Here is a 24,337-nt window from a genome sequence, read left to right as displayed (position 1 = left end):
ACAAAATCTGGGATCATCCTATTCGTCCCCCATAATTTCACCTAAAAGTTACGTGACTCCCTAGGTAATCTATCCTTTTTATTAAACCCCACATTGAATCCCTTGAGGTGCTATTCGACCTGCCTTCAAATTTTACAAACAGGTCAATGCCGTGGTGAAGTCCTGCTTTTCCTGGCTCCTCACCGTTGTTAAAATAAAACCGTTATCTCACTCAAGGTCCTTGAAAGGGTTATTCCCGCCTTTATCTTCTCATGTTTGGACTACACTATCTCTCTGTACACAGATTAGCCAGTCGTCCCTAACCCACATCCAATTGGTTCAGAAAACTGCCGCTAGGGTCCTGACAGGTGCCAGAAAGAGGGACCATATCACCCCAATTCTGGCCTCCCTCCAGTGGCTGCTCGTGTGGCTCACAATTGACTTCAAGTTGCTGCTGTTTACATATTAGGCCCTCAACGACCTCCACAACCCCCCCTCCCCCCATATCTGCGATATGCTTATTGCCCTACTCCACTCCCAAGCTACAGGTCAGCTACCGCAGGACGCCTGGCTGTTCACGCACTAAGCATACACAGAGTGGAGACCAGGCCTTCACGGTTGTAGCCCCCAAATTGAGGAACTGCATTCCCCTGACCATTAAACTAGCCCCTCCCTCAACTGCTTTAAATCTAGGTTAAAAAACGTACCTTCTGTCGTTAGCGTTTAACACCTGAAACCCTTTGTATGTTCCTAACCGCCAACAGCGTTGCTCTATTCATTGAAATTGTGGTCTATTTATAATGGTTTAATCTGTTATTCTGTAAATAGTTGTTCTAGTTTCGATTTATTGTCTAGATTTGTACAGCACTTTGGTCAATGCAAGTTTTTTTTTTAAATGTGCTATGTAAATAAAGAACTTGAACTTGGGTGTGAAGCTTTAGGAATGGAGACGGAGGGTCAGGGAAAGACAGTGAACTGGGGAAAGGGTTAATGGAAAATGGATAAGTTGATGTTGGTGTCGCCTGGTTGGAGACTACCAAGGTGTTGTATGAGATGTTGTTCCTCCAATTTGAGATGGCCTTAGTTTTGCAGAACATAAGGCCTTGGACATACCTGTTGGTGTGGCAATGGAGTGTGGAATTGAAATGGTTGGTCACTGGGGGACAGAACAAAGGCGCCCAACAAAGCAATCTCCCTGTCTGTGTCCAGTCTCTCTGATGAAAAGACTGCAGCGGTAGCACCAGATTCAGTAAATTATCCCTGCAGATATACAAGTGAAGTGTTCCTTCACTGTTTGGGGCCCCGAATAGTGGTGAGGGAGGAGATGTGGGCGCAAGTGTATCTTTTCTTGCAGTCACAGCGGTAGGAATCTTGTGGGTGGGGGGGGGAGTTCTGGAGGGAGCGGTCCCTGTGAAAAGCAGAGCAGGGAGGGGAAAGCCCAGGCTGGAAACGTTGGTTCCCTTTACTTCCTATGGATGCTTCAATGACCCTCTGAGTTTCTCCAGCGCCTTTCTATATTGTATTTTTCTCAGATGGTTGCAAAAGATCTGATGGTACCACATTGTAAGGGAGGAAAGGAGAGTAATCTTTTTGTTCATGGGATGTGGACAATACTGAGCACACCAGCAATTAAAGTCCATCCCTGATAGGTCCTAGATTGAGGTTGAGCATCAACCCAATACATTGCAATGTGGTACGACTGAGAAAGGTCCAGACTTGGAGCTGGTCATGCTTGGATTGATGTTCTCTCTGGTCTGTCAGATTTGGATTTGGGGAGTGAGGCATCCTGCTCACACAGCTGGATGTTCTCGCTGATTCTGTAATGTTTTTATAATTGCACCGATACATTGATTTCTCACTCTCCTCCTAAATGATGTGGCATCTATGTTCCTGAGCTGAGTGTTGTGTGCAGAAGTCTGCCCATCTCAGTGACATGGATGAGCTCAGTGCTCCTCCCCGGGTGGAGAGAGTAATCCAAGTCTGGCTGCACTTACACTCCTGCAGCGACCTATTCTGGAAAGGTGCGAGCAGAGAGGCTTGAGTACAGTTTTGGTATTGTGCTTCATTTTCGATTTGTAAACATTGTGCCAATGATGCAGAAACCTAAAAATTACATATTTCTTTTAAAAGAAAAAGGTTAATTAAAACCAAGTTAATTACTGAGGTAATCCAACTAATTTGGAATTTGCCATGTGAAATCAAGTCAGCACCCTTCAATGAGCAAATCAAAGAGCTACTTCAGGCAGACAGATGTGCACAGTTAATTACCAAAGTCCTGAAGTGTTTGTCTGAATTGAATTGCACTACTCAGTAAGCTGAAGGTAAATACCTCTCACCGTCTATTCACTGCAAAGTCCTGTATTAATATAGCCGCAGCTGAATGTGCTGCAGTTGTTGAGGGTTTCTGTTTTGGTCCTAGGGCTCGTTTAAAGAGATTGTTAAGTCTTGTTTTTGTTTCGGAGTCCAGAGGACCCCAAAAACCAGCAGCAATAGACAAGCACCACAACACAGGGTAATTTAAACAAAAGTAATTTTTAATTATATTTGAACAATAAAACCGAATTAAAATTTAACTTATTACTTAACCTACCTAACCTACTTAATCCCCCCTCTAATACTAAGCGCAGGTGTGTGTAATGTGTATTTAAGATTAGAAAAATTCTTTGGATCACAGTCCAATCTCACTGATTGCAGGCAATTCTTGTTCTGTTTATAGAAGTTAGCATTAACAAAGTTCACCAGTCTTTGGTGCTTAACAGGCAAATTGTTACACTCAGGAGGGTTCTTGTTGGTTTTTCACAGAGAGATTCCTTTTGTTTCAGGACATCCGCACCTGATTCCTGTTTAATCAGTCTTGCTGACGAAACGTGCCTTCTTCAGGGTTCTCCAGATGATCCTCCTTCTTTCATGTCACCTTTCAGACAGCCATCCTTTGACCAGGCACTTTTCCAAAAGTTTGTCAGCTTTGCCCTTCTGGAACTGATTTCTCTCTCCTTTCTCTCTGTTTCACACCCTCCCTCTCTGAGAGCAAAACTGTTCTGTTTGCCTGCAAAAATCACATGCTCTCCCAGGCAAGCTGTATGCTGCAACTTTATGGATATTTTTGCAAATAGCACTCTGCAAAAGTCCTGCAAATATTCTGTTTTAAAATGTTTGTGTGCAACCTGCTCTATTAATCCTTCCCAAAACACCTCTAAATACTCTGTCACACTTTCATGCCAAGTGTTTTCACTTCAAGTGTGATGCCTTGATCTTTCAATCTTCACTGTTTGTGGAGGGTCTGTAAGTATAATTAAATTCTTTGATTAAAAAAAGTTATTTGTCTTTTATTGCTGCCCAAGCTAATCTTTGCTTTATTTGGCTATCTTGATTTGGCAGGTTGTTCTACATCATTTTTTTAAAATCCGAAATGCATATAATTTTTAAGTGTGTCTGGGATCCAATAGCATTTAATTAAATTTCATTTCCCCACCCAATTGCCACAATTATCAATATTTGTCTTCAATATGTCTAACAAATGAACATTCACATTCCTCTGGGATGGAGAATTCCAATGTTTTAGAGTCTAAATGCCTGCCACAGAGTCTAGGTTGACCTGTTTGCTGCCATCCAATTGGGAGAAGAGGGATGTTGGCATTTTCTCTGTCAAACGTGTTATAATTTGTTTCAGTGATATTGAAGACACTTCAATAAGTTCCTGAAAATAAAGTTCCTTTGTATTGGAACCCTCCAATCCAAGCAAGTTTATGTGCTTTACCATAAAGACTGACCCACAGCTCATGCCTCATCAAAACTGTACATAAACAAAGAAACTACGCAGAGCTTCGCCAGATACCAACTGACGTACCCCTTATATGGCCACTGTGTGATTATTTTCTAACTCTGATCAGTGAATTCTGTGACATTCTTGTTACTTTTTAAAGATTGTAGATCTTTTAGCATGTAATTTTCCTGTTTTAATGTATTTTTTTTTGTAATTGATAGGATCTTTTGAGAACAAAACTACTATAGCTTGCTGTGTTCAACATTACTGTTACATCAAAATGTTCTAACTTTTGTATCAATGTTATTCACTTTCAGGCTCCAAGTTTAGATGAGAAAGTAGACTTACATTTTATAAGCTTTGTAAATGTTGATGGACACCTCTATGAACTGGGTAAGTGTATCTTGTTTGGTGAAAACGAATAATCTTTTCAAATACTATATTCTTACTTTATTTTTCTATTTTAAATATTTTTTTATTGAGTTTAGCATATAAACCCATATTTGCCAAGTTAATCCTCTGTCACACTTTTTAAAAATTGATTTTTAAAAAAAGAACAAAACAAAAAAAATTCTAATCTACCCCTTCCCTCTAATCAAGATTACCTTTGTTAAAAAGAAAAGGGAAATTGTGGATCTGATGGTGACCTCCAAACATCGGACAGAGAATCTGCAGAACATTCAAACTTCTTAATTCTTCTAATCATGATAGTTTTCTATGAATGGAGCCCACAATTTTACAAATTAAAACTTTTGAAAGTTAATGTTGTATCTAATTTTCTCCAAGCTTAAATAGGACGTTACATCATATAACCACTGTGTATGAGTAGGTGAAGAGTCATCTTTCAATTTCAATAAAATTTCTCATCTGGCTATCAATGTGGTAAAGGCTAAAACTTTCTCCTGAGATGCAGACAGAAGTAAATCTGGCTCACGTGGAAAAACCAAACAAAGCAATTAATCTTAAAAATCAATGACAAAGTTTGGAAAATGTCTTTCCAAAATCTCTAAATTTGGGAACTCCCAAAATGTATGCATCAGTGAAGCTTCAAAAATGTATACTTCTCACATAGTGGATCAATATCTGCATAAAAATTAGATAATTTGTGTTTAGACATATGTGTTCTATGAACCACTGTTACAATCCCAAAGGATTCAAAAACTAGCAGCAAGAGAAATTCACCAAGACAATCGCTACTTAAACAAGACTGGTTTTATTTTCTTAACATATAATAATAAGATCAATACTTAATATTACTATTAACTTAACCCCCTTCTAATTCTGAGCACACATATATGTAAAATGTTTGTGTTCAGGAAAGTTTTTTGTTTCACTGTCCACTCATTCACTTTTCACTTCTCCAAGTTCACTGGTATCAAGCAATCTTCCATACCGTGCACAGAATAAAGCAGTTAGTATATTCACCAGGCTTGTTACCGCTCAGGAAGATCTTTGTTGGTTTTAGAAAGAGATTTGTTGTTCATTGAACACACAAGCTGATCCTTTAATCAGCAACTTACCAAAGAAACTTTTCCTCTCTTGGGTTTTTCCAAAAGATAATGTCTTCTTCCAGGTGACCACAAAGAGTTCTTCTTTTTCCTCTATTCCAGGAGAAACACAATAACCAGTCACAACCTCAGCAGTTGACAACAGAGATTTAGAAAAGGCTGAACTCAGAACTTAAAACCCATCTTGAAAAGAGGTTGTGCAGTAGGTCTGCCAACTTGCAGCCTTCACCACAAACTGCTGAAGAATACTATCCCAAACAATGGATGTTTTCTCTCTGTTTGCAAAACCACGTGGACCCTCTCAGGACAACAAACTTCAATCAGAAATTTAAAACTCTGGCACCAGTTTAGGTGCAAAAGACTTCTCAGTTCTTGAGCCTGGACACTGTTCAAATATGCTGGTCCATTAACACCTACTTGTGAAACTCTTACAAGCATCTCCCATTGTCTCTGCAAAGCCAACTGCAGACATGAAGTCTGCCCTTGCATAGATCTTGAATGGCAAATGAGATGTTTGTGGAATGTGACCTGATAACTAATCCTCACAATCTTACCCTTTTAAGATGTATTTTATCATAATTTTATTCTTATTCCATAACACCACTGTAAATAGTAATAAGCATTAATCAAGCTGAGAGGAGAGAACCAATCTTCATCTGAAAATATTATGTTCAAATCTCCTTTCATCCATCCTATATAAAACCAAATTACAAATTTCACTCCCTAAAAAATAAATTCCAGAGGAAAGTCGATATAATTCAAGAAATACAAGGGTTACCCTTCAATGCAATTAAATGAAAGGCCCTTTGGAATTTGTACTGTTCATTATTTTTAAGAAGAAGGTTGTGTGGACTTGGCGAAGGTGGGGATGAGATTGGCAAAGTTAATCATTTGTGACCTTTCAGTTCATGTTGAGATGAGAAACACTGCATGAATTTTCCATTTTGAGCTGCGTAGGTTTAAAGGAGAAGTGTTTAAAATCAGGAAGGCCCTGACACTAACAAATTGAGGGCCATTTTTCTCAAACAAGGACAACCAAAACTAATTAGCGAATCAACTAAAGATGAGATGAGCTTTTGCTTACATATGCATTTCCGAAGATCTAAAATGCTCTGAGTGAGGGTTAGAGAGTGGATGTGATTGACTAGCCTTTTCCAAGTGCTAGGTAGGGGTTGCTGGATGTCCTTTTTCTGTTCTGGGTCATTCTAAGAGTCCTTAAACATATTTATTCATTTAACTATTTTATAACTCGTGTAAATCTCACTACAGATTGTATAATAAAGAGGAGACTATATGGTAAGGAGGAAAAACCCAACACCCAACCCCAACCAACCAATTTTCCCCTGCAGCCACTGCAACCGTGCCTGCCTGTCCTGCATCGGACTTGTCAGCCACAAATGAGCCTGCAGCTGACGTGGACTTTTACCCCCTCCATAAATCTTCGTCCGCGAAGCCAAGCCAAAGAAAAGAATATGGTAATGCTAATTACCATATTTCCAGCTGTTTGGATCACAGATTGACAAGTACTGCTCGTTCATCTGGAATTTGGAAACCTGACTTAACAGTGATTACACGGATCATTTTAAGAAATTATTTGGCGTTTTCTAGTGCTGAGTGACCCAGTTAATGATGGATCAAAAGGTTGTTGATGCCAATGACTACGGGATTCCCACCCGCCCGCCAATGAACGAAAGCCACCATGAATAAACCTGATTTTCTTATGTTAAAATGCCAGTCTTCATCAGTAATCTTGTTAATTTTAACCATGTGGTTTTCTGTGATCTTTTATTGTGGCAACTTTTTGCAGACCGAACCAAGGTTTTTACTATCTCAAACATATAACAACAGGTTAAATCAAATCTTGAAATGCCATTTAGCTTGCATACTTTTTGGCCCCATTTCCCCAATAAAAGAATCCTGCGCACAGAAGAGCAAAATCAAGATGCAGTTTGGAACAACCGTTTTCATTCAATCAGTCCCATTATTTCAATGAAGCACACCTCCCTCCCGCCCCCCCCCCCCTTACTCCAAAGGGTTTCTGCAGTTGATCTTTTGAAGAGGCCTTGTTGATGCTGACCTTGCTTGAATCAAAGTTTGGGTTTATTTTCTGTCAGGAAGCTCGGCTTTCTAAGAAGCACAAGAAATTGTGCTTCTTGTCATTCCTTAGCACAGCTCAGTGCATTGCCCTGGGAGGCAGTAGGATAACTGGCAGCTTCATTCTTCAAGACTTGCTCATGACTGTCTGTCTGAATTTAGTTTGGAGGTCCTTGACCCATACAAACTAGGTGGTATGAAGCTTACTTTTCCCTCCGTGTGCAATGTTTTAGTTAATTATTCCATAAGCAACTTGTCCAAATGGCCAATCATTGCATACGTGAGTTAACCTGTTGAATTTGAAGTACAGATGACATTGATTGGAGCACAGTGGATTTCTCACTAGAATGCTCCAGCTGTAGTAAACTATATAATCCTTGCTCTCTCAATGATGCTGCAAAGTTTGATGTGTGCGTGGTCATGCTGAAAGCATTTGACCCTTGGGAATATTTCTATTTTTTGCATACCTAGTTTCCAGGGCAACACACTCCATGCCAGAAACTCATTGAGGTGTTGATGTGTGCCGGTCGCAAGAGAACAGGGACAGAGTACTTTATTCTTATTTCATTCTTGTATAGCTGCTTTGGAAGACAGTGCAATTTTCATGGTCGGCAGATATTAATTTTACCGTCTTAATCATGTACTGAAGCCTAGAAACTATTTATTTTAAGTACTTACTCTGGGAGCAGTACATTTCTCCATATCAGCTTAGCAGTGAGCAAATTGCTATTATAACGCCAGGGACTGGGGTTTGAATCCCCCTCTGCTACCTGGAAAGAGTTTGTACATTCTCCCTGAGGCTATCCCTGTTGCCTCCAGGTGGTACAGATTTCTCCCACATTCCCAAGACATACAAGGTTTGTCACAGGCATGCATTTGGGCAGCGTAGGCCGGAAGGTCCTGTCACTCTGCTCTATCTTCAGTTTAAAATATTACATTAAATAGTGGATTCAGGCGCCTTTTTTGAAAAAATATCACAGTCCAACTCCATTAATGTGGCACACTTGACTATTGACCAGTAGGTTTTTCAGGTCACTTGGACATTATTCTTTTGTTAATACTCCACATAATATTTTTCAGGGAATAAGTAATTTTAATTTTTTTTTAATGAATTTTTAAAAGGAAATGCAGGAAACCAGATCCTGGCATTACAAGAGAGCATGGGAAACACGATGGGGTATGTTAGATGGCTCCCATGAGTGGACAGGGATGGCAGCAAGCACTCCCATCTTCTGGATTTCTGGTAGTCAGACAGCAGATTATCTGGAACTGTTTTATGGGATGTGGGGCAGGGGTGCACGGTTAGCACGAGGCTATTACAGCGCCAGTGACCTGGGTTTGAAGCTGACGCTGTTTGTTCTCCCCGTGACCTCTGCGTGCTCCAGTTTTTTCCCACCCTTCAACATGTGCAGAGGTGTGGGTCAGTTGGGTGTAATTGGGCGGCATGGGTTTAAATGGCCGGAATCGGCTTCTACCGTGGCTGAAAATACAATGTTAAAATATTTAGTATTTATTATTCACTCTTGATAAATGGGGGTGGGGTGTCATCTCCACAGATAATTTAAAAACACCAAGAGCTCCAATGAGCAGAGCAGCAGCCAGTCTTCAGCACACTCTTCAGCAGCACAGCTGCTGCAAAAATGACTAATCAGAACCCTGTTCTGTCTCGGGGTAGGGAGTGGTCCTGACAGCCCTCTAAAGCTGTCTGTACCAAGCTGGTGAGTTGGACCACCAGCTCAGAGGCATGCACCAGCCTCCGCTATCTTCAGGGTCTCATCTGATGTTGCCTTCCTTCTGTTGGGAGTAGGGGAGAGCCACCGAAAATGGCTGTGTCACCTCTTCTCTGGGCTATTTGGCAAGCTTGCATGTTCCCCAGTCCAGCAAGAAATCCCCTTAACCACTGAGTCGCAGAATCATCTCCAAGTTCACCCAGATTTGGTCGCCAGTAACTACAACGTGGAGTCACACCACCAGGGGTCACTCATGCCCAAGGTCAGCCTGTGCATTCAAGGAGGTAATGACCAAATGAGTTGAGCACATCAGGGTGAGACCAGGAAAAATAGATTTGCCCTCCTTTTTTCTTTTTTTTTGTTAGGCTGTAAATTAGCTGTTGAATAGGCACAAAAGCTGAGCCACATTTGAGACACGTTCCACTCTCAGTCAAAAAGATTTTGGGCTCAAATTCAACAGCAGAAGCTCGAGCACCAGAATCCGGGCTGGCCCTCATTTGCAATACCAGGGAGGTGCTGTGCTTTTGGAGGTGTTATCTCTTGGACAACTCATTAAATTGTGGTTTTGTCTGAATTGTTGGGTGAATGTACCCTGCACATCTCCACAAAGAAGTACTGATCCCTGATCTCTCCAACCGAACATTACTGAAATGGATTATCTAATTGTTATCACATAGCTGTTTGAGGGAGCTTGCTGTGAACATGCGTGTTTCCTACATCCGAAAACTGTGTCACTGAGTAAGTGTTTCTAAGGGTGCCATGAGCAGCAGGATATAAATGCAGGCCTTTTCTGTGCAATTAGTTACGATTGTAATGTTTCCTTTCCTATCCAGATGGGCGCAAACCATTTCCTATAAATCATGGAGATACGACAGCTGAGAGTTTGCTTGAGGTAAGAGGTGGTTTCAAGTCTACGTCGATGAAGAGTTGGGGTCCACATAATGTCAATACTTTAGAAAAACAAATTCCACTTTTGGAAAAAGCTTTCAACTGCAAGGGCACTCTTGTTGGAAAGACTTTACTGACGTTAAAAGTTTAAAGTAACCTTAATTTGCTTTCAAGTACGCTGCCAGTAGGAGATGGAATTCCGAGCTATCCAGATTTCTAGAGTAACACTTGCTGAGAGGATTAAAATTTTAAGTTTTTATAATTTACAATTGGATTTAATCATATTTTGCTGTTTTATTGTTTTGATGCAGTAGATGTTTGCATGCTTTTTTTTATCTATAGTTGTTGTTTGTGGCTCATTCTTAAAAATGAACCATGACATCGTCTTTAGTATTATGATGTGCATGAAGATGGCTGATTAGATGTTTGCCTCAAAGATTTTTATATTTATCATTTCTCTTCCTCCTAAGCTCTTCAGTGAGCTATCAGATTGAGTTCAGTTGACAGTTGCTGGCAACTTCAACTTGGCACAGCTTCCTTTTCTCGTTCTTTAAAGCAAGGGGGTTTTTTTTGATGTGCATTGAGGGAGTGCTATTGTATTTGAATCAACTTGGCAGGTGAAAATTTGAAGTCTGTTTGATTCTCGGTCAAGAAATGAAGCATTTAAACCGTAGTTATGTCGTACAGAATCAGACCCCTTCTGCTCACTGAATCCACACCAACCATCGAGCATCAAGTAGTACTAATTCAATGTTAGTACTCCACTTTCTCATTTATTTTTCTGGCGATTACCACTTGCCCCAGTGGCCAATTAACTGACCAACCTGCATGCTTTTGGGACGTGGGAAGAAATTGCAGGGCCCAGAAGAAACCCACAAGGTCACAGGAGGAACATGCAGGCTCAGAACATGTGGCACTGGAGTTCAGGATTGAAGCCGGGTCACTGGAACAGTGAAGCAGCATCTCCCCAGGCTGTGCCACATTACTGTAGCATCCCACAGGTAAAGTTAGTTCACTGTTATAAATGCTATCTTACAAATTCCACAAGATCTTGATGACTTTTTAAAACTATTTTCATAATATGAAATGCAAAAAATAAGTTCTCAGCTAACACTGCTTGAAACATAGCAAATTATCTGTCTGATCTTCCCAAACCACCCTGACCTCGGCGGAGACAGATTTCAAAACACTTGTTTATGGAGGATCTGCAGATTCTGTCTTGCTTTGCCCCGATACATGTTCTTCTGTGCTAGTTTCTAGCTGGCTTTGATCAATTAGGACTTGGTTTTATAAACTCTTCACCGCAGTGCAATCCTAAAATTAGTTTGGAGAGAAATAAATCCTAACACATGCATGGAGTAAAAATACAATGCTGGATAAGCTCACCAGGTCAAACAATGTACTTTAGATAGCAAAGATAAAGATACAAAAAAACACCTTGAGGGAAAGATGCTGAGGAAATGGGAAGACTACAGAAGACCTTCGCAAATTTGCTTCCTGAGATGAACATTTTTAGTTAAGAGGAGAGACCACCAGAAAGGTGCTAACCTTTCGAGCAAGGACCAATAAGGGATCTGAAGGGTTCAAGGTGGAGGATTTGGAAGGGAAAACCTATCTGCGAAGAATGAACAGTCTGAAACGGTGGTGCAGCTAGAAGAGTCGCAGGCTCACAGCTTCAGAGGCCCTGGTTCAGGCCTAACCTCCGGCCATGTCTGCATGGGATTTGCACCTGAAACTGTGCTGATTTCCTCCGACTGCTCCAGTTTCCTCCCATGTCACAAAGAAGGGTTAATTGGCCACTGCAGTTGCCATCAGTGTTTGTGGCAAAATGATAGAATCCAGGAGAGGTTGATGAAGATATGGAGAGATTGACAAGGGATCAATGTGAATGGGTAGTTAGTGCAGATTTCCTGTGCTGGAGGGTCTGGGTCTGTCCTATGTGACAGGAGCAGGGATCTTGTGTCACAAAAATCAATCTGCTGGAGGAAGGCAATGGGAGTAAAGAAACCATCAGTGGTTCGAATTGGAATTCTTCATCGGGGAAATGGGAAGAATGTAGAAGAAATGTCCACGGCTGCTCCCTGACATTAACATTTGTAGTTGAGAAGGGTCTCGATGAAGGATTCCCACCCGAAACATCAACAGCCTTTTCTCTCCCACTGGTTCACTGAACCTTGTTCTTCCAGCAAAATCTTTCCAGCTCCAGGTTTCAGTACCTGCGATCCCATGTGTCTCCACGCCGTGTTACAAGTATCAAAGATGTTGTTGAGACCACACTTGGAATATTGTGTGCCTTTCTTGTCACCCAGTTGCAAGGAATGTAATCATTAAAGTTGGAAAACATGCAGAAAGGATTAAAAATAATGTTACTGGAACTTGTTGGGCTTGAATTATAAGGAGAGGTGGATCGTCTGGGTCTTTCCTCCCTGGAGTACAGGAATCTTAAGGAGGGCCCTTGCAGAGATTTATAAGATCATGCGGGGCACAGATAATGTGAATGATCACATTTCTGTTTCCCACGGCCAGGAATCTAAAACGAGAGGGTGCAGATGTAAAGTGGGACGGGAAAGGACCTGGGAGCACTTTCTTCACACAAAGGTTATATGGGACAAGCTGACAAAGGAAGTGGGTAGAGGCAGATGAAATCATAAAGATTGAAAGACATTTAGACAAGTACATTGATGGGAAGGATTTAGATGGATATGAGTTAAAAGCAGGCAAATAGGACATGGACATATTCGGCCAAAGCGCCTGTTTTTGAGCTGTAACACTGATCTAGCACAGTTAGCTTAGCAGTTACACAACATTATTACAGCGCCAGCAACATGGGTTTGAGGCTGCTGCTATCTGTGAGGATTTTGGATTTTCTCCCCATGACCTGAACTCCCCTTGAGTTCTTCAGTTTCCTCCCACCTTCCAAAGTGTACATGGTTTGTAGTTTAATTGGTCGGCACTGTCCTCGTGGCCAGAATCGGCTTCTACCGTGTTGTAAATAAAATTTAAATTCTCCTCTTTAATCCAAGAATGACTCAGTAGATTTTTTTAAAAATTAGGCCATTGGCCTTTGCAACTGACTTGCCGCTTGTCGGTTTGTGCAGAGACTTGATCTCAATTTATGTTTTTGTTCATATGCTTCGAGCCATTTCAGAAGGATTTGAATGAAAGGGAATGTGTACAGAAGGGTATGAACAGAATCCCATCTTCATCCTGAACAGTGATTGCTTGTTTAGGAGCAACTTCAAACCAACGTAGGGAGTTGCCTGTAGAAAGTCTTGAAGCTGCTCAGTATATTCATTTTCAATATTTTTATTAACAGTGAAATTTCACATCCAAAAATACAGAGTACATAAAGTCAAAAAGATGCATTTAAATCTTCTCATTTCATCCAAGGTACCCCACATTTTAATCAAGAAGATTTATATTGAATTGATATTTTATTGTAAAAAAAGGAAAAACTAAACTCACTACCAAAAAAGAAAGGAGAACAGAATTCTTATCAGAGTGATTAATTGCCTCATTAGTCAACAATTCTACCTTCATTACAAATCAAAGATTATAAAAGTAATTCAAAAAGGGTCCCCACAGTGTTTGAAAATTTGAATTCAAATCAGAAATTGAGCATTTAATCTTCTCTAAGTTTAAACGTGACATGACGTCACATAGTCATTGAGCATGACTAGGCAAGGTAATGTCCCTCCATCTGAACCACACTGCCCACCTCGCCATAAGAGAAATAAAAGCTAATACATGCAGCTCAGATCCCGTTAAAGTTATGTCACTCTCTCCAACAATACCAAATAAAGCAGTTGAAGGATTACGTTTAAAATTAACTTTTTAAAAAATGCAGAGAAAATTTGGAATACTTTGTTCCAATATTTTCAAGACATTGACATGTCCAAAACATATGAATTAATGAGGCATCTCCTTTGTTGCATTGATTACAGTGTGGAGATACATCCACATAAAAACGAGATAGTTTAACTTTGAACATGTGAGCCCTATAGACTACTTTTACATTGTAGGAGGTAGTGGCGGGCACATAAAGAAGTGGTATTAACCAATTTTAAAATTACATTTCATGTTCCTTCAGAAATTAAAGCTGTAGGTCCTATTCCCAGGATTTTTTAATTTTATCTGAGGGAGCCTCTCTTATTCCCAACAACATATCATAAATGTTAGATATTGACCAGTATAGAAAGGTTTTAAGAGAGGCAATGTGGAATGAAGATCCTCTTCAACCACAACAATATTTAATGTTTTAAACTTTTTTCAATACTTTTAGAACATTATAAGGCACATTTATCAATATTCGAGAATGCATTGGACATTGATGCTGTCCATGGATTTTTTTTTAACTGCAGGAAATTTACTCCCCCTTCCAACATAGATAAGATATAAGTGAGATAGTGAGAGTTCAGGAGCAGAATGTTAGAGTAAAGGGCAAGGCTGGCAGAAGAAGAGAACATCCCATGATGAGAGATATTGAGGTTCTGTTAAGAAAAAATGAGTCATATGCCAGGCATGGGTAACTGGGATCAAGTGAATTTTTTGAGGAGTAGAGGATATGTAGCAGTACATTCAAGGGGAATTGGGACAGGAGCAATGGGAACATCAGGTAGCTTTGACAGATAAGGGAAGGGAGAATTCTAAGTGAGTCTGTCAGTATATTAAGGGCTAAAAGGATAACTGGGGGTAGAATGGGACCATCTGTGTCTGGGCCACAGGTGCCGGGGGGTGGGGGGGGGGGGGGAGGTTCATAAACAGATACTTTTCACTTTCACTTACTGTCATGAAAGACATAGATGCTAGGGACTTGGGGAAGCAAATAGTGATGTCCTGAACAGAGTCTACTGACAGAGCAGAAGGTACGAGAGTTCGTAAATCACATAAAGGTTGATAAATCCCTGGGCCCGATTAAGTGTATCTGAGGACATTGTGCGAAGCTATGGAAGAATTTGTAGAGGCCCCAGCAAGGATTTTTTTTCATCGTCAGCATGAGTGAGGTACTGGGGAAGACGAGAGGGTTGCTAATATTGTGCCTTTAATGAAGAAAGGCTGCAAAGACAAACCTGGGAACTACAGGCCACTTAAGTGTCATGTTATGGGATTGCATGTGTTTACTGGAGGGGATTCTAAGAGACAGGATCTACATGCGTTTGGAAAGGCACGGACTGATTATGAATAGTCAGAAAGGCAAGGACTGATTATGAATAATCAAAATGAGTTTTTTTTTTAAGAGGTGACTAAGAAGATTGATGAGGACAGGATGGTAGATATTGTCTAAATGAATTTTAGCAAGCCCTTTGGCAAGGTTCAGAAGGTTGGATGGCATGGGATCTTGGGATGAGCTGGCAAATTGGATATAAAATATGCAGTAGGAGATAGGGTGGTGATAGAGGGTTTTTTTTTAGATTGGAGGCCTATTGGTGTTTTGCAGAGATTAATGCTGAGTTCAGATTTCCTCATTTATATTAATTCCCACCTTCCAAAAATGTAGGGGGTTTGTTGGTTATTAGTATATTTGGGCAGTCAGCCTGAAGAAAACTGAGGTCCTCCATCAGCCAGCTCCCCACCATGACTACCAGCCCCCCCACATCTCCATCGGGCACACAAAACTCAAAACGGTCAACCAGTTTACCTATCTCGGCTGCACCATTTCATCAGATGCAAGGATCGACAATGAGATAGACAACAGACTCGCCAAGGCAAATAGCGCCTTTGGAAGACTACACAAAAGAGTCTGGAAAAACAACCAACTGAAAAACCTCACAAAGATAAGCGTATACAGAGCCGTTGTCATACCCACACTCCTGTTCGGCTCCGAATCATGGGTCCTCTACCGGCACCACCTACGGCTCCTAGAACGCTTCCACCAGCGTTGTCTCCGCTCCATCCTCAACATCCATTGGAGCGCTTTCATCCCTAACGTCGAAGTACTCGAGATGGCAGAGGTCGACAGCATCGAGTCCATGCTGCTGAAGATCCAGCTGCGCTGGATGGGTCATGTCTCCAGAATGGAGGACCATCGCCTTCCCAAGATCGTGTTATATGGCGAGCTCTCCACTGGCCACCGTGACAGAGGTGCACCAAAGAAAAGGTACAAGGACTGCCTAAAGAAATCTCTTGGTGCCTGCCACATTGACCACCGCCAGTGGGCTGATAACGCCTCAAACCGTGCATCTTGGCGCCTCACAGTTTGGCGGGCAGCAACCTCCTTTGAAGAAGACTGCAGAGCCCACCTCACTGACAAAAGGCAAAGGAGGAAAAACCCAACACCCAACCCCAACCAACCAATTTTCCCCTGCAACCGCTGCAACCGTGTCTGCCTGTCCCGCATCGGACTTGTCAGCCACAAACGAGCCTGCAGTTGACGTGGACTTTTACCCCCTCCATAAATCTTCGTCCGCGAAGCCAAGCCAAAGAAAAAAAAAGTATATTTGGGCAGTACAGGTTTGTTGGCTGGAAGGGTCTTCAATGCTACATTGTTTTTAAAATAACATTTAAAAATTTGCATGCGAATCTAGGTGGCATGGTAGATACGTTTGAAGATAACACAAAAGTTAGGTACAGTTGGCAGTAACAAAGGTTATTTAAGACTACTGTGGGATCTTGATCAATTGAGTAAATGGGTGGTGGAATGGCAGATGGAGTTTAATTCAGATAAATGTGAGACGTTGCAATTTGGTGAGTCAAACCAAGGCAGGATATGTACAGTAAATGGTAGAGCACTGGAGAATGTTGCAGAAAAGAGAGACCTTTGGGTTCAGGTAAATAGTTCTTTGAAAGGGGCAACACAGGTGGACAGGGTGGTTTGTCTTCTTCAATCACATCATTGAGTGTGGGAATTAGGACATTGGGTTAGAGTTGAACTAGAGATTGGGGAGGCCACATTTAGAGTACTGTGCACAGTTCTGGTCACCCTGCTCTAGGAAGGATGTCATGAAGCTTGGAAGGATGAGGAGAGAAAAAAAATTTGCAAGAATGTTAGTCAACAGGATGTCTGCAGATGCTGGAGCCTTGGGCAGTCGACAAAAGTGCTGGAGAAACTCAGCAGGTCACACGGCATCCATGGAAAGCAGAAGGCAGTCAAGATTTTGGGCCTTGGCCCTTCCTTCTTCAGGTGTGCTGAAAATGTTGTTCACGTGCATTCGGGTGTCTAGCTGAATGTTACGGAGATTGCAGAGCTTGAGTTATAAGGAGAGGCTGATAGACTTGGGTGGTTTTACCTAAAGTTTAGGAGCCCAAGATCTCTTAGAGGTATGTATAAAATTATAAGGGGCATAAATAAGGTGAATATGCCCAATCTTTTACCCAGGGTCAGGAAGTCTAAAATTAGAGAGCAGTTTTAAGATGAGTGGTGGAGGAGCAACATTTTCTACATGGAGAGAGATAGGTAAATGGAACAAGCTGTCCAGGAAACTCAAGGTAGGTACATTTATGACATTTAAGATACTGGTACATGCATAGGTGACAGAGGTGCACCAAAGAAAAGGTACAAGGACTGCCTAAAGAAATCTCTTGGTGCCTGCCACATTGACCACCACCAGTGGGCTGATAACGCCTCAAACCGTGCATCTTGGCGCCTCACAGTTTGGCGGGCAGCAACCTCCTTTGAAGAAGACCGCAGAGCCCACCTCACTGACAAAAGGCAAAGGAGGAAAAACCCAACACCCAACCCCAACCAACCAATTTTCCCTTGCAACCGCTGCAATCGTGTCTGCCTGTCCCGCATCGGACTTGTCAGCCACAAACGAGCCTGCAGCTGACGTGGACTTTTTACCCCCTCCATAAATCTTCGTCCGCGAAGCCAAGCCAAAGACATGCATAGGACTGGTTTTGTGGAATCTGGGACAAATACAAGCAAATAGGACGAGTTCAGTTAGCATGAAAAAGCCTGTTTCTATGCTGTATAGCTCTGTGAATCTATGACTTTGGTTTATGAATGGTTTTAGTGGAATGAATACAGAATTCTACATGCAGGAAGTAGGTAGTCACCAAGAAATACAGTAAGGAGTCCAGAAGCCTTCACTGAAGAGCAGTATGGCATAGACATAGGGAGGAAGATGACATTCTGGTCTGTGTATTCTCATTTTCTTGGCACTATATCCACCTCTGCAGGTGGGTATTGGTGTTGGGGAGTGGAGTTAATTACATTGATCTGCACCTTTGACCTTTGAACATTGTGGGAGCAACAAAGCAAATTTAACATTTGATGTCTTGAGGGAACATCATGTGTCTGTCATCTGTAAAGAGGTGAGTTGAAAATGATTTTGCTGCATTTTTAAAAATTTTTGGTGTGTTATGGGAAAATAAATAAATCAGAAAATCTTTCAGATTGGCATTAATTGCTAAATTGGCCAGTTTGCAGTTACAATGCCTATTTTAAAAAAAAATAATTTAGCCATACAGGCCATTTCAGCCCACGAGTCCGTGCTCTCAATTTACCCCTCATTAGCCTACACCCCGCCCCCCCCCCCCCAGTACGTTTTGAAAGTTTGTGATTTTTTTAAAATTATTGCTGTAACTATCTCGTCCTTGATAATATAGCAAGTGTCACTGAAGGAGACTGTGGGGGCAGGGGTTGCTCTTCCAATGTTTGTCAGCTTTCTCAGACAAAACAGGATATCGTTATCCTTGACATTGTAAGAATTTCACACATTTGTGTGAAATATTTTGGGACTCTGGTCATTCATTGATAAATGCAATGTAAACAGTTCCTGGTCAGCAGATTAGTTTGTGGGCAGGCTGTAGTAGTAGAAGAAATCAAGGATCCAGTATCACAGCTTTCCAGCACCATGAAATTGAAAATTGATTTAAATTGTAGCAAGAGATGGTTTTGACCATTTGGGAAATTAGATTGGACATTTCCTGTCATGAATCATCCTTGCAGCCCCAACCAATTTCCACACCATGGGTGCAGATGATTTGACCTGCACTGCGTTGAAAATGAAGTGCACGAAAATGCTGGAGAAACTCAGCAAGTGGTGTAGCATCCGGAGAAACCGAAAGGTAGTTGACTCGACCCCAGGATATGCAGGTTTCTTGTTTGCCTGCATTGGAAGTGAAATAGTTTCTCCTGGGTGTGGCTGTGCATGGGTAATTACACTCCAGAAGACAAAATGTTCTTACCAAAGCAGTACTATCAACTATGCATTGATGTGTCATCCATTCAGGCACCCACTTAAACAGCTGTTGTCTTTGGAACTACCTAGCACTGCTAGAAAACTACGCAACATGCCACAATCTCCATCCTACTCCCAGCTTTGAGGCCTCTTTCATTTAACCATGCCTTGCCTTTCTCAACTATGGTTTTTAGATGGCAATGTCAGGAAAATCATGGAAAAAAATTAAAATAATTACTGCCCGTGTGAGTGCAACAGTCCTGGTGGTTGGATGTGGAGTAGTGAGTAGGCCCTTTCAGGTGACCTGAAGACCCCAGTGTAAAGCTGCATAATCTCCCCCCTTGCGGCTAAAGATCTACTCACCTGAATGCAGCAGAAGCACCTCCGAGGTGCTGACACCAATCCTCCTCTGGGAGGGCGGAGTGCCGGGCTCCACCGATGCACCTGAATGTGCAGCCGCTGTAAATGGCTGCCTGGGGGTGGGCTAATGACTCTATCAGCCCACGACCCAACTCCCCGATGGCTGACTGCCTGGGCAGGGCGGCCGGCCGGCGGGGGCTGTCGGGGCAGGGTCAGCCGACGCAGGGTCAGCCGGCGGAGTCCATCAGGGCAGAGATGGTTGTCGGGGCAAGGGCCAGGGATGTCGGGGTTGGGGTAGCCGATGCAGGCTGTAACAGCCAGGCTGGCGGCACCGGGGCAACAGCAAAGGCGGGCTTCCCTACCCATAATCCCCCATGCAGCTGGAACTGTTCAGGGAAACAGAGCAGTTCCACCTGCGTGGGGGATTATGGATAGGGAAGACGGCTATTGCTATGTTGCATATTGATGACAGGTGGCGCTGCGGCACCAGTCGCCCCACCTCCATCAGGTCCAAAGGCACCTTAGGCCCTTTCAGGTAGACCAGTTAACGCTGCAGCAGCCTTTTAGGGCTGCCACCTGAAAGGTGCATTTGCAGTCTTAAATCCTTTCCTGTAGCTGGCCTCAAGGCGGAGGGTCCACCTGAAAGGGCCTAATGACCGACAATGAATTTTTCCAGTACAATTTACACTGCAGGCTTCCTCCGAAATGTTGTAGGGGTCCTGACTCAAAATTGACTCAAAATCCTTGCACATTCCTTTTTAGACTGCCTGTGTAGAGGCAAAATTCCTTGATTGTGCCGTTGCAAGCTTGCAGTCTAAAAACCACGTCATGCTCTCTTTTCTGCACCTCTCCATTCCTGTCTCTTCCTGCAGGCAATGACATTTTCTTCTGACTCGGAGCTAATCAAAGTTGACGTCCCACCTTCATCTGTGCCTTTGAGAGACTTTGGTTCTCTGAGATGTGGAGGGATGGATTTAAGATGGAGCTGGCACTTTTTTTCTGAGGGTCAGGAGTCTTTGGAACGTCTCTTCAGTGGGTGGATGAGGCAGGGCTCTTTAGACATTTTTTTAAAGTCATCCATTTCCTTGCTTATTGAGAATATATTCAACTCCAAATGGATTCTGGATAAGCAAGGAAGTGGAAGGTTACTAAGGAGTTGGGATCATGATCAGAACAGCCATGATAGTGATTGGCCACCTACTCCTAATTAGTATGTTTTATTTGGTCTATTTTGATTCACAATTTTGGTAAAATTCTTTATTTCAGGGCAACAATATCTGAATAATGCTTTGGAATTATTTGCCTGTTGCAGTTTAATTTGGCAATGGAGTATCTTTTTCTCTACCCCCCCCCCCTCCCCCCAACCATGGCATTCTTGCCTGACAACTAACTTTGTTAAAGTATCATTGAATCTGACTAAACAAAACTTCTGATCGTGGTTGGGTGTGGCCTTGGACTTTGAGGCTTCAAATTTTTTAAAACTTCGTAATTATCAATTTGTTTTCCAGGATGCAATAGAAGTTTGTAAGAAGTTTATGCAGCGTGACCCTGATGAATTACGGTTCACGGTGATGGCTCTCTACAAGGTATAAAGTGCTCCAATGTGGAGTGAAAAAGAAGCCACAAAAGTAAACTCGGATTGACTTCTAGAGATGTTGCCTCGCTCCAGTCCCTTGAACTTGTGATTTTCTGATTTAACCTGTCAAGTTGATATTATACTCTTCCTGGAACATGTCCAATGTTTTCCTAGCAGCATCTCTCCCAACCCACTAAAAAGAAATCTGGTAATTGTCAGAAATAAAACTTCTCACACATGACTCTCTTTTTGACAGTAATGAAGTGTATATTGGTGTGTACTTAATGTCTTGCTATAACAGCAGTCCTCCATTTTATCAAATTAGTCCCAGCTGACAACTAGTGAGGGACTGAGAGAATTTCAGCTGGAGGCTGTCAGACGGTTGTTGAAATGCTTGCAGCAGGCTGTACTTTAAATCACTAACTAGAATATAAATGGACACCATGCAATCACTGAAACGTTATGATAATGCAAAATCTTAATGCTCCTTGATAAATAAAATAACTATTATTTGTGTGTTTTGGTGCACTGCTTTCATTAGGTAGTTTCTTTTTGCCGCTAAATCCTGACCAAACTACTTTGCACTGATTCAGTCCAATAACCCTGCCATTTGTTTCTATGCTGTTTGGACCCTGCAAGTTGCCTCAATACTACCCTCTTACCCCTCCCAAATCAAGATACCAAGTGGTTGTCCAAGGTGTTCTTCTGGAAAATTGTGGTAAACCACTGGACATATGTTTTGGCTGTGTTGATACTTGTTATAGTTTGGCTGACTGTGCCAGAGGCTCCTCCCACTGACCCCTGAATAAAGGTGACTGCGCCACAGCTCCCTCCTCAGTCCAGGACAGTCGACCAGCATGAATGTGCCTCCATTCTGTTGTTAAAAAAAGCCGATCAGTTACTATATTCTAGTCTTTTGAAGTAATTGATGGTGCATCAATTTTATTAACTTTTTTTTAATATAATTGAGCACATTTTGAAACCAGAAAAGCTGAAACTTGACCCACAATCGCCTGATGCATCTAAAAGCTTTGAACTCTGGCAGCATTGCTTTGAAGTGTTCCCGGAGGCCGCCTCTACTATCATTCGATCAAAAACAAAAATGACAGACTGTAAGTACTACATTTCTGGGTCGGGGCCCTGGTATATTTAATGATCAGGGATGCTGAGTCATACTCAGAGGCGATGGAAGTACTGAAAAGCCAGTACCTGAGGAAGGTAAATGAGGTCTACGCTAGGCACCTCCTGGCTACCCGAAAACACCAACCCAAGAAATCGGGCCTGTGAGCTCTCGGACGGGCCTATGACGGCTGTGGTGAACATGGAGGACTTGATCAGAGGTGCTTATGTCATGGGTATCAGATCCAGCAACATCCGGCAGAGACTGTTGGAGCAGGGTGAGCTCAACTTTCAGAGGGCAGTTGAACTAGTGGACACGCTAAAGGTGGCCCTCCAAAATATGGACACCTACTCAGCCTACAAAGTGGCTGCCTCGTGGTTACTGCGAGAGCCACCATCTTGGGATGTGAAGAACAGCCATTGCCACGTCCCACCAGTAACCCAACCATGGCTGCTGTACTCCATGAACACCTGAAGTGCTACTTCTGTGGCCTGCACAAACACCCTAGAATACACTGCCTGGCGCAAGACACAGTTTGTTCTAGCTGTGAAAAGAAAGGGCATTATGCAAAGGTGTGTAAATCCAAATCACCCTCTGAACCCAGCAGTGCTGTGTGGGGACCGCCATCTTGGACATCGCCATCATGTCAACCCTGTAGTGCCACGTGGGGGGCTGTCATCATGGACATCGCCATCTTGGAATTGAACACCCGAAAACTCCACCGCATCCTCAAAGTCTGACATCAATTCAACACTAGCCTCCATCACGCTGGATTGAGGCAGCCTCACCAACTCACCAGATCAATGATGGGCATTGAGGTAAGTGGTCATGAGATGAGCTGCCTGTTCAATAGTGGGATACGGAGAACTTCATCCAACCCAACAAGGTGCAGCATTACTCCCTTGCGGTAAAGCCAGTAAGCCACAAAGCCTCAAGTTCTATATGGCAGACGTTAGCAGCTACCATGTTGTGACTCTGACTGTATGGGACACAGACAACAAAGACCTCCAACCCTCCACCGCTGCTCACTAGCCTCACCCCTGACTGTAAACCCTTTACCACCAAAAGTAGGTGATACACGCTCTTAATTAGGTCAGAGGGTTCCATTTGGTGTCACCAACGGGGTCTCGGACTTCTAGCGGGAGATGGACCGAATGACGAACTGCAGGCCACATTCCCGTATCTGGACAACAACAACATTTGTGACCATGACCTGCAGAATCATGACACCATTCTTCAAATATTCCTCCAGACCACCAAATTCCTTAACCTTACTTACAATAAGGATAAGTGTGTATTTCACAAAACTTGCCTCGCTATCCTTGGATGCGTCATGGAGGACAGAGTCATTGGTCCCGATCCCAACCACATGCACCCTCTGTTCCCCCCTCCCCACTTCGCTACAGCCTCGAAGCCCTGAAAAGGTCCCTGAGTTTCTTCTCTTATTGTGCCCAATGGGTCCCCAATTATGCAAACGAGGCCCACCCCCTTGTCAAATCTTCCTCTGATGCCAGAGTTCTGTGCGGCCTTCAGCCGCATCAAGGCGGGCGTTGCCAAGGCTGCGATACACACTGTGGACGAATTCACCCCGTTCCAGATGGAGAGTGATGCATCCAACTTTGCCCTGGCTTCCACCCTTAACCAGGCAGGCAGATCCATAGCCTTTTTTTCCGGCATCTTTCAGGGTCCCAAATTTCAACCCTTCTCTCTTGAGGAGGCCGAAGCCATTGATGAGGTGGTACGGCACTGGAGACACTACCTCACCGGCAAACGATTTACCTTGCTGACTTCCAACGAGCAGTTGCTTTCATCTTCAACAACCAGCAGTGAGGTAAAATCAAAAATGATAAGATATTGAGGTGAAGAATTGAACTTTCTACCTACAATTATGATATCTTGTACCAGCCTGGGAAATTCAAATGAACCTCCAGATTCCCTATCCTGCGGAATATGTGCCAGTGCACAATAGACCAGTTACAGGCCCTCCACAGCAACCTCCGCTATCCTGGGGTCACCAGGTTCTTCCACTTTATCAAAGCCCACAACCTGCTTATTCTATTGAGGAAATCAGAATCACGACCAGAAAATGCCAGGTCTGTGCAGAGTGAAAACTGCACTTCTATCGACCAGACAGAGCACATCTGATAAAGGCTGCCTTCCCTTTTGAAGCTCCTCCCCCCCTCTGACCGCAACATGT

At 42.7% G+C, this 24,337-nt stretch overlaps 1 protein-coding gene across 1 annotated transcript in view; it reads left to right on the top strand.

Annotated features, from left to right (window-relative positions):
* The window catches only part of uchl3 (ubiquitin carboxyl-terminal esterase L3 (ubiquitin thiolesterase)), a 41,498-nt gene extending 19,962 nt beyond the window's left edge, over positions 1-21,536 (top strand). Inside the window, exons 5-7 of the mRNA XM_069890554.1 lie at positions 4,060-4,135; positions 9,908-9,966; positions 20,953-21,536. Of these exons, the coding sequence (XP_069746655.1) occupies positions 4,060-4,135; positions 9,908-9,966; positions 20,953-21,036 (219 nt within the window). The 3' untranslated portion in view covers positions 21,037-21,536. The remainder of the gene's footprint in view (positions 1-4,059; positions 4,136-9,907; positions 9,967-20,952) is intronic.
* The last annotated feature ends 2,801 nt before the right edge of the window (positions 21,537-24,337 follow it).

This window comes from Narcine bancroftii, chromosome 7 (genome assembly GCF_036971445.1).
Source record: "Narcine bancroftii isolate sNarBan1 chromosome 7, sNarBan1.hap1, whole genome shotgun sequence".
NCBI classification, from domain to species: Eukaryota; Metazoa; Chordata; class Chondrichthyes; order Torpediniformes; family Narcinidae; genus Narcine; species Narcine bancroftii.
This window is presented reverse-complemented; position numbering and strand designations above follow the sequence as displayed.